We start from the raw sequence: 11,435 nt of genomic DNA, 5'->3' as shown, positions 1-11,435 counted from the left end.
AATCAAACATCACATCAAGATCATTCAATTCATCAGGACCTGAATATCATTGGCTTTTGAATGTGGATGGAGACATGCTTGGCTGTGCTGTCTGTGGAAAAAGATTTCAAAACACCGGTGTGCCTGGGAAAGCACCGAGAGACACACACACCCGAGTGAGAGTGTTCCAGTGAACTGACTGTGGAAAGAGCTTTGACACTGCCTGAAAATAAATCACACCATTCAGTTTTCAACCGATTGTCCAACCTGGAGAGACACATGGACAAACCGTGGAAATGTGGGGACCATGGTAAGGGATTCATATCTGTCTGTGCTGGATATTCATCAGCGCAGTCACACCGGCGAAAGACCATTCACTTGCTCCAAGTGTGGGAAGAGGTTCACTCAACTAACCCACCTCACTACACATCAACTTGTTCACTCTGATACCAGACCTTTGAAATCTTCCGACTGTGAGAAGAGCTTCAAAAGAAAAGCAAATCTGCTGACACACCAACGAGTTTACACCGGGGAGAGGCCGTACCCCTGCTCTAAGTGTGGGAATTCACTCAGTTATCCAGCTTTCTGTTACATCAGCGAGTTCACACTGGGGAGAAACCATTTGCCTGCCCCAGGCTGAATAATTCCAATTCCCATTTGATGGTGTGACCGTTCTCTTTTATTCTCAGTGGGACATCCCATTAAGGATCATTCTATCTTATTCCGGAGCCCTGAAATTCCCTCCCAAGGTCAATGGACCTTTAAATTTTCCATTCCGCCCGCTACGATTCCCACAACCGGAAATATGACCCCAACAAATTGGATAAAACTAAATCTTTAAAAGACAAGTCTTTATTTCAAATCATTGCTGCGCTGTCAGGGGAAAGAGTTAACTTCTCTGCTTGTTTACAAAAGGGAAGAGGAAACAGTCACAAAGATTCCCACAGCTTGTGAGCTCCGAAACATAACTTCAAGGCTGAAGTTTATCTTCAGAGTTTGAAACGTTTTGGTGCCTTTTCCAATTGTACCAGTAAATTATGAGACACACTTAAAGGTTTACTTTCACTCACTAATTAGAACATTTCACTTTCTCAGCACTGATACTTTAGATCAAATCCCAATTGTTCACTTCTCTTGTAGCTGGTGTGTGGAGAAGATCATGTTCACTGTAGATCTGTCAGTACAGAAACCACACTGTGCTTCTGGATACACTCAGTCTGCAAGTAGATTAATCTTTAAACATGACCCGAGTGAAGGTCTTCCCCCTGACTCTAAGGAGTGAGATGTCCCTGTAGTTGATGCTGTCTCCTTTGTCACTGCTGTTTTTATTGCATCTCACATGTTCCGTGGACCAGTCTCACACCCCAAAAGAGGAGGTTATGAAGGTGGGACAGTTGATGGGACTTTCTGTGTGTGAGCAGTTCAGCTGGAATTCCATCCTCGCCGGGCACCTTGTTGCTTGTTCAGCAATCAATGGCCTTGTCCAGCTCAAATGATGAGGGTTCTTGTCCAATTCAACCATGATAGGAAGCTGCAGGAGAGTCAAACAGAGACGAGGAGCTGTCCGTCTCACAGGAGTGCACCTCACGGTCGTGTTCAACCCAACGGGACATCTGTTTATTTCTGTCAGTGAGGATTTTAGAGTCTGATGATTTCAGGACATCTACTTTGGTGAAAGCAGTACTAATTGTCCTCTTAATCCCATCAAATACATTACAGATATATTTCCATTGTCATAGGCAGTTGGGAATTCTTGATGTCGGCTCATCCCGTGTTTATTTGCTACTGTCCTTTGCTACTTTCTGGGTTACTTTCACATGATGCAGTGTTCTCGGTGTTGGATTTATGTTGTACATCAGGTCGGCTTTGCTTTTTGCTTCAATGACAGATGTCATCTCTGCTGAGTGGCTCTCAAACCAGACTTTGTTGTGGGTTCCACCTTTACCAAATGATGCTGCTACTGTGTCAGAAATGTTTCAACTCAGCGACTTCCAAACTTCATCAATATCAATGTTGACTGTTCATCAATGTCAATGTAAATTTTATTTGTGTCTGTGAAATACTTTACTGTTTTGTTCAATGTGCCGTGATAATATAATGGAGCTCCCAATGTGAAGAACGTATATGTCAGAGAGAATTGTCAGCAAGGATTAATCAGCACGTTACAATTGGAGATGTTCATCAGTGGAACCTTTCAGACACGGAATTGCAGATTTTACATCAAAGAGCAATTTAGGATTCGAGTAGAAGTTAATAATTTTATTGTAAAGTAGCTTCTGTTGAGAGTTCTTGACTGAAGGGGAAAGATCCCAGATGGTGTTTTAAACAGGGACATTGCAGCCCCGAGAATCAGGGTGATATCCAGAACATTACAGTTCCGTCTGTTATTGGGTTGTTTCACCAGAAACAAACCAAATATTATCAGACTAACAATCCTGGATGTGTGTAACAGCAACAATAATAGCATAATCCAATCCCTGCAGTCACTTGTGAACTCTCTGGTGTGTCCACAGATTGTGTGACCGACTGAATCCCTTCCCACACACAGAGCGGGTGAACGGCCTCTCCCCAGTGTGAACGCGCTTGTGTACGTTGAGATCAGATGAAGATCTGAAACTCTTTCCACAGGCTGTGCAGCTGAACGGCTTCACCTCAGTGTGAACTCGCCGGTGTGACCAAAGGCCGGATGACTGAGTGAATCCCTTTCCACAGACGGAGCAGATGAACGGTCTCTGCCCGGTGTGAACATGGAGTGCAGTGAGGTCGGAAGACTGCCTGAATCTCTTTCCACAGTGAGTGCAGGCAAACGGCCTCTCCTCAGTGTGAATTCGCTGGTGTAACATGAGGCTGGCTGATTGTGTGAATCTCTTCCCAGATAAGGAACAGGCGAATGGTCTCTCTCCAGTGTGAGTGCGTTGGTGTGCAGTGAGTGTAGATAACTGCCTGAAGCTCTTTCCACAGGAAGTGCAGGTGAATGGTTTCTCCTTAATGTGAATTCTCCTGTGTCCCACCAGGTTGGTTGACTGAGTGAATCCCATCCCACACTCGGAGCAGGTGAATGCTTTCTCCCCAGTGTGAACACACTTGTGGGTGCTGAGGTTGGATGAAGACCTGAACCTCTTTCCACAGGAAGTGCAACTGAATGGGCTCTCCCCAGTGTGATTTCTCTGGTGTGTCAGCAGGGCTGATAACTGAGTAAAACCCTTCCCACAGACAGAGCAGCTGAATGGCCTCTCCCCAGTGTGATCTCGCTGATGTAACGAAAGGCCAGACGACTGAGTGAATCCTTTCCCACATATGGAGCAGATGAATGGCTTCTCCCCAGTGTGACTGCGTTGATGGATTTCCAGCAGGCATGGGTAATAGAATCCTTTACCACAATCCTCACATTTCCACGATCTTTCTGCGGTGGTTATCATAGAATTTACAGTGCAGAAGGAGGCCATTCGGCCCATCGAGTCTGCACCGGCTCTTGGAAAGAGCACCCTACCCAAGGTCAACACCTCCACCCTATCCTCAGAAACCAGTAACCCCACCCAACACTAAGGGCAATTTTGGACACTAAGGGCAATTTATCATGGCCAATCCACCTAACCTGCACATCTTTGGACTGTGGGAGGAAACCGGAGCACCCGGAGGAAACCCACGCACACACGGGGAGGATGTGCAGACTCCGCACAGACAGTGACCCAAGCCGGAATCGAACCTGGGACCCTGGAGCTGTGAAGCAATTGTGCTATCCACAATGCTACCGTGTTGGTTCCAGTGTGACTGCGTCGATGGATTTCCAGCTGGCATGGATAATTGAATCTCTTCCCACAATCCTCACATTTCCACGGTTTCCCCATGGAGTTGGTGTCCTTGTGATTCTCCAGGTTGGACAATCAGTTGGAGCCTCGTCCACAGAACACGTGTATGGTTTCGCCCCACTGTGAATGATGTGATGTTTTTTCAGACTGTGTAACTGGTTAAAGCTCTTTCCACAGTCAGTTCACTGGAACACTCTCATGCGAGTCGTGTGTGTGTCTCGGTGCTTTTCCAGTCACACTAATGTTTTAAATCTTCTCCACCAAACAGAACAGACAATAATTTCTCCTTCCACATTCAGAGAGCGATGATATTTAGCTCCTGATGGACCTCTGTAAAGACTTTGACATGATTTTTGATTCGATTTTCTGTCTGAAAATCCTCCCCTGACCCCCTGGAAAGTGAATTGAAAAGAGTGCTCACTGCGAGTACAGGATAGAAATTCAGAACAGACAATTCTAGTTTCTCTGGAATATCCCTTCCCCAAACCTGTCAATCCCAGTTTCTGTCTCTCATGGGAAAGACCTGAACCCTGTCCAAGATGGCGGTGGCCGGTTGCCTGGGTAACTCGGGCCTGTCACCGGGGAGGAAGCCCCGCCTCCCTGACTCCCACTCGCAAGATGGCGACCAGTGAGCCCGCTCCCCCCGGGCCTGTCGCCGCAGGCAGCCATCTGAGGTAAACATGGTGCCTGTGGCCTTTTATTTGTGGCCTCAGGCCGACCCCAGAAGTTGATAAAGTTTCCAGTGCAGCCGCGGCTTCCATTCCTACCCTGTGCTCACAATCTCCTCCCGAACCATCCGCTCCTCCTCAGTCTCTCACCATGACTGACACTGAGCATGCTCAGAGCACGCACCCACACTGCACCTGTGCACTGGCCTCCTACACTCACTGATCGGTGACTTTCTGCAGCGTGGGGGATTCTGGGTAAAGCAGCCGCCATAGAGAGCAATTAGTAAACAGAAAGATTCTTTTTCCCAGTTAGCAAAACAGAAGACCACAGACAGGCAACCTGCTGGGCATGAAACACAATGAGAGGTTCGGATACTTTATTTAAGACCAGCACATTATTCTACAGTATGCACAGTATTTACCAGTGATAGGTTTGTTTACTGTTCATAATTGTGACTGGGTCACACTCACGATTCATGCAAAATGCAACTCCCCAGGTTTTTTGACCCACTCCCTCCAGATTTCCTTTCCCTCCAAGGATCTTGACATCTGCTTTAGTTGTTATCCAGCCATGTATGTTCAGCTCACACTGCCCAACAACCAACCTCTCCTGCACTGGGGCACAGGGTTTCTATTATATTGGGAGGGAGCAATCTGCCTCTCTTGCATTGGTGCACTGCATTTCTCTAATCTCACAGTGGCATAGAAAGGTGACAGCACAGAATGAAGGCACTCGACAAATTGTATCTGTGCCAACTTTCTGCAACAGTCACAATCCCCTGTCATTGGCCCTGAACTCTGCAGATATTTTTTTCCTCAAAAGATACGAACAGATGAGCAAGGAACTGGAGTTGGCTATTCAGCCCAGTCTGCCCCACCATTTAATAAGGTCATGGCTGATCTGATAGTAAGATAGTTGTCCAATTCTCTTTCAAAACGTCAATTGAATCTGCCTCCACCACATTTCCGAGCAGTGCTTTCATGTTATCACATGCAGCACAAAATGTTTTTCTTCACATCAGCATTGCTTCTTTTTATAATCACCTTAAATCAATGCTGTCTGTTTATAATCATGCCCTAAATATGACTTACTAGAACAAACGTCTGTTGCAGATCCTTACTTTTAATGTGGTCAAGTGCCTTTCTATTTGAGAACTGTTCAATAATGTTTTGAGAATTAGTTGTAGTTTGAAGGGGTGGAGTTCAGGTGTGGATGGTGCGGGTGAGCCCACAAATCATGTCCGTATGTTTTGGGCATGCCCAAGGTTTAGGGGATTTTGGCAGGGATTTGCCGATGTCATGTCGAAGATATTGACGGTCCGAGACCAGAGGTTGCAATGTTTGGTGTGTCGGAAGACCCGGGAGTTCAGGGGGTGAGAGAGGCCGATGTTTTGGCCTTTGCCTCCCTGGGAGTTGGGAGACGGATCTTATTGGCGTGGAGGGACTCGGAGTCTCCGAAATCGGGGCTATGATTTAGTGACATGATCGGGTTTCTCAGGCATGAAATGATCAAATTCACCCTGAGGGGATCGATGTTAGGATTTGCGAGGAGGGGCCAACGGTTAACGACTTTTTGGGGGATAATTAAGCTTGTAGAAGGGGGTGGGGGGTTGGTTGAGATGGGAAATAGTTAGTAGGAAAGGGGGATTGGGGAATTATGTATGTAAGCCACGTTGGCTGGGTTTGGCTGAGTGGGTGTTATTTACTTTGTTGTTTTTCCTCTTTAAAATTATATATGCTGTAATGAAATATTTTCAAAAAAATAATTATTTGGACGGTCCCCACCTGTCTGCCTTCTGTTTACAACCCCCCCCCCCCCCCCCCCGCACACACACACATCACCTCGGGGCGCAAGGTATTTAATCCTTTTGCTGCTTCAAAGCTTTCCTCTTGCTCAGTGCAAACATTCCCGTTGCATTTTTCTCTTTGTAACCTGTCTTAGATTCCTCTTCATCTCCCCATCAAGCTCAGGGGAATTAGCATAATCTGTAATACCAGGTTGCAATGATTCAAGGATGGTGCCCTGTATTGTAAACAATCTCACATTGATCACTGGACGGTTAAAACACTGGATGGTTAAAACTGCTCACAGTCCGGCAGGGATAGGTTTACTTGAATTTCGGCAAAACTGTGGACCTAACCACAGTAATAGTCAAGTTGGTTAGTGAGAGGAAAAATTTCCATCTGATTGGACTGGAAGTGTCCCCGTGTGTGTCTGTGAGTGTGTGGGTGCTTCTGTGTGTCTGTGAGTGTGTGTAGGTGCTTATGTGTAGAAGTGTGGTGGGAAACCTGAAAACTACATAATTGCAGTTGGATCAAACCTGGGACCTCAACGCCGTGAGGCAGCAGTACTAACCATTGCACCACCGTGCCACCTTTAAATGGTAACAGTATTAACCTTCTCCCTATCCTGTCCTAGTTGTTAGAATGTTAACCTTCTCCCTATCCTGTCCTAGTTGTTAGAATGAGAAACAATACTTGTTCTATTGGTGGCTTCTCCCTCTGTGTACCCGAACAGGTGCCGGAATGTGGTGACTAGGGGCTTTTCACAGTAACTTCATCATAGTGTTAATGTAAACCTACTTGTGACAATAAAGATTATTATAAAAATCAGCTTTCAAAATGATGCAGACTTTCAGCAATGTGGGACATCCGGGCTCAGCCCCGCCTCCCATTCACACTGATTGGTTGGAGGACCAGCCGTTCTCGTTTGGTCCTCCAGCCCGCAACTCTTCCGATTGCTCCATACCTGCCGTCAATCAGTCCCCAGACATTGTGAGCTGGAGCAAACCCTTCACAATCATTGTCAGCTCCCTGGTTTGCAGCTGCGGGGCTTCTCCCTCCCTCCCGGGAACAGGCCCAGGTTAACGGGCTTCATCCTGCTTCAGACACTGGAAGATGGTTCACATCAGAGGACGGGGGATGGCGGATAATAAATAAGAGCTTACACTTTGCATTCAAATCATTGAGGACTCTGATCTCTGGCAAGGAAGGAAACCCTGGCAGGTGGGCAGGGGGGATTCACAAATACCCGCTGGAGGCCCCAAACCCTCATTAAGAACCATTGATTTTATTGTCAGTCTGCAGACAGGAGCTGGAGAACTGAACCCAGGCAGAGGAGAGGGAGGGAGAAAACTGGGAGTGGAGGAAAGAAATGGTGCAGATGGTGAGATGGGTTTGGTTCTTATCACAGAAAGAAGGCAGAGTTTGTGAGATGAGAATTTACAGCTTTGGGTAATTGGAAGAAAACATTGAAAGTGGAATTGACTGTCCCAAATTTTGTACAAGGTATTAAAGAGGAAAATTTGCAGATGAGAAACTCAAACCAAACATCACATTGAAGGGTAACAGTTGTTCGATTCATTGGGACTGGAATATCACAGGCCTGTTAATGTGGAAGGAGTAATGTTAAGTCTATTCTGCCCGTGGGAAAAGATTTCAAATATTATTGTGACTGGAAACGTGCCGATACACACACACCCAAATGAGTGTTCCAGTGAACTGACTGTGAAAAGAGCTTCACCAAGTTACACAGCCGGCAGAAAGATCATACATAGGCTAAGTCAGTGGGAAATATTTGGCAGATAAAGTATAATTTTGAAAAAAAGTGAAGCTGTCCCATGTTGGGAATAATAATAATAATTTAAATAGAAAGACTGCAGAATACCACAGTGAAGAAGGATCTGTGTGTCCTTGTACATGAACCACAAGTGTGTTTATTACTTCACACTTCTCCAGATTGACAATCATTTGCTTCTTTGCTGCCCAGCTGAGCAGTCTACCGATATCTTCCTGTCGTCTCCAACTTTATTCCTCACTGTCAACCACGGGACTGCAAATATCTTAACCATGTCCCTTTCTTAAAGTCTAAATCATTCATATATACCACACAAAGCAGGGAATCTTGTACTGAACAATCCAGAGCTCCACTGGAAACAGTCTTCCGGTCACAAAAATACCTCTGGACCAATCCCCTTTGCTTCCTGCTGCTCCAGCACTTGTGATTGCCAAGCGTAATGGAAGTGCCCGATTTTTTCCACATGGAACTGGATGTGTATTCCACAGGGCTGAGATGTTCTGCCGTGTCTTTATTTATTTCATTATTAACTGACTTAAGTAAATAAACTTAAGAATAAAACAAATATAGATTCATCAGATCCTCACCAATCAGTTTTTTCCATTATCCTGAAGTGACCTTATTTTTATAGGAAGTTAACTGAAGTGTGTTCCTAACCTCTCATTATCTAAATTTCCATTCACCACTTTTCTGTCCACCTGACCCAGCCCATGGCTTTCTCCCTCATTGTCTAAAACACATCAGCAACTTTTGTATAATCGTGGTGCTTACATTTAAGTCTAAATCATTGATATATACCGGCAAACTGTGGAGCCCCACTGGAAACAGACGTCCAGGCGTCATTCAGTCCCAGATGTGACCAACAGCAGCAACAACAGCTAATCCAAACCCTGCTGTTGCCTGTGAACTTGCTGATGCCTGTGCAGGTTGTTTGACTGAGTGAATCTCCTCCCACACACGGAGCAGTTAAACAACCTCTCCCCAGTACCGCTCCCACGTATGGGCGTCACGGTAGCACAGAGGTTAGCACTGTTGCTTCACAGCTCCAGGGTCCCAGGTTTGATTCCCGGCTTAGGTCACTGTCTGTGCGGAGTCTGCACGCTGTCCACGTGTCTGCGGGTGCTCCGGTTTCCATAGTCCAAAGATATGCAGGTTAGATGGATTAGCCATACTAAATTGCCCTTAGTGTCCAAAAAGGTTAGGTGGGGTTGTGGGTTAGGTTGGAGATATGGGCTTAAGTAAGGTGCTCTTTGCAAGGGCCGGTGCACTTGATGGGCCAAATGCCCTCCTTCTGCACTGTATATTCTATGATTCTGTTTCAGTGTGAACTCGCTGGTGTTTCAGCAGATTCTGTTTACTTGTAAACCTTTTTTCACAGTCAGAACATTTAAAAGGTCTCTGATCAGTGTGAACAAGTTGGTGTCTAGTCAGGTGGGATGACTGAGTGAATTTTTTCTCACACACGGGGCAAGTGTACGGTCTCTGCCCAGTGTGAACCCGCTGGTGTCTCAGAAGCTGGGATGAACATATGAATCCCTTCCTACACACGGAGCAGGTGAACGGCCTCTCCCCAGTGTGAGTGATTTGATGTATCATTAAACACCTTTTACTTTTAAAGCTCTTCCCACAGTCAGCACATTTAAAAGGTCTCTTTTCAGTGTGAACACGTTGGTGTGTCCGGAGGTTCGATGACTGAGTGAATCCTTTCCCACATGTGGAGCAGGTGAACGGCTTCTCCCCAGTGTGAGTGCGTTGGTGGAACAGTAAATCATTTCTGCTTTTAAAGCTCTTCTCACATTCAGCACATTTAAACGGTCTCTGGTCAGAGTGGACCTGATGGTGAGTCCGGAGATTTGATAAAACATTAAATCCCTTCCCACACACGGAGCAGGTGAACGGCCTTTCTCCAGTGTGAGTGCGTTGATGCATCAGTAAATACTTTCTGCTTTTAAAGCTCTTTTCACAGTCAGCACATTTAAATGGTCTCTGATCAGTATGAACAAGTTGGTGTGTCAGGAGGTGTGATAACTGAGTGAATCCCTTCCCACATTCCAAACAGGTGAATGGCCTCTCCCCAGTGTGTGTATGTTGGTGTATCAGTAAATCCATTCTGCCTTTAAAGCTCTTTTCACAGTCAGCGCATTTAAAAGGTCTCTGATCAGTGTGAACAAGTTGGTGTGTCAGGAGATTCGATGACTGAGTGAATCCCTTCCCACACACGGAGCAGGTAAATGGCCTTTCCCCAGTGTGGCTGCGGCGATGAGTTTCCAATTCAGACGGGTAATTGAATCCCATCCCACAGTCCCCACATTTCCACGGTTTCTCCATGGTTATTGACAAGTTATCAGGTGTAGGTGGGCCGCAGATTTGAGGTCACTATCAGATCAGCCGTGATGTTATTAAATGGTGGAACAGGCTCATGGGGCTGAATGTCTAATTGCTGCTTCATGTCCTTCTGACTCTCGAGCTTGGATCACCAGTTGAAGCCTGAGTACGGTGTCTCCCTGATGTAAATGCTGCAATTTAATTTCATGCTGTGTGATTGGTTAAAGCTCAGTCCCAGCTAACTGTGGAAAATTATTTGATGTCGGTGTCTCGGTGATTTTCCAATGACAGTGATTTTTGAATGTTTTCCTCAAGACTAAACAGACAAACATTTCTCCTTCCACGTTGAAAGGCCGGTCCTGATGAATCAAGTGACTGTCAGATCTCGACATGATGTTTGCATCTGCAAATATTCTGTAAAAGGAGATTACATTGAATTACTGTGAATATATAAGACACAAACAGGCCATTCTGTCACAGATTCTGCTGCTGTCCATATGCGGCACACATCTCCGACTGTCCCACCTCTCAAATCTCAGCCTTTCAGCTGATTTTCGATTCCATTTTCTCTCATGTGTTTGTCCCGTTTACTTTTGAAAACATCTCAGCACTTTCCTCAACTCCTTTCCATGGTAATGAGTTGCACATTCTGAACCTGTGAGTAAATACATTTATCCGTATTGTCCCCTTGGATTTATTTGTAACTATCTTGTATTTATGACTTGTTGTTTATTGATGGTCCCTGGTTTTGGACTCTCTCACATCGCCCCTCTCCAAACTACTGATAATTTGAAAGATTTCTATCAGGTCACGGCTTAATTCCTTGTTTTCGATAGAAAAAAGGCCCCACTCCATTTAATCTTTCCTGAGAGTTGTAATCTCTCATTTACAAAGTCATCACTGTCAATGCAGGATAGAAATCACAAAGACACAAACCTTTCTGTTGGATTGAGTTTTTTGTGAGCAAATTCTCCACTTCTGACCCTGGCTGAAGATTTCCACCCCACCGCCTGAATCCTGAGCCGTCATCGACACTGCGCATGCTCCAACACACGTGGGAGGTCGGGGCTCAACCCC

At 45.7% G+C, this 11,435-nt stretch overlaps 1 protein-coding gene across 1 annotated transcript; it reads right to left on the bottom strand.

The window, feature by feature from the left end:
• Positions 1-8,149: 8,149 nt before the first annotated feature.
• Positions 8,150-11,392, bottom strand: LOC140419386 (uncharacterized). Its single transcript, XM_072503255.1, has 2 exons — positions 11,295-11,392; positions 8,150-10,772 (listed from the first exon to the last, which is right to left on the bottom strand). The coding sequence occupies exon 2, from the start codon at positions 10,359-10,361 to the stop codon at positions 9,339-9,341; it is 1,023 nt and encodes a 340-aa protein (XP_072359356.1). The 5' UTR covers positions 10,362-10,772; positions 11,295-11,392; the 3' UTR covers positions 8,150-9,338.
• Between the last annotated feature and the right edge of the window lie 43 nt (positions 11,393-11,435).

Source organism: Scyliorhinus torazame, chromosome 5 (assembly GCF_047496885.1).
Source record: "Scyliorhinus torazame isolate Kashiwa2021f chromosome 5, sScyTor2.1, whole genome shotgun sequence".
Taxonomy (NCBI): domain Eukaryota; kingdom Metazoa; phylum Chordata; class Chondrichthyes; order Carcharhiniformes; family Scyliorhinidae; genus Scyliorhinus; species Scyliorhinus torazame.
Note: the sequence above shows the minus strand (reverse complement) of the source record. Positions and strands in the feature narration are given on the sequence as shown.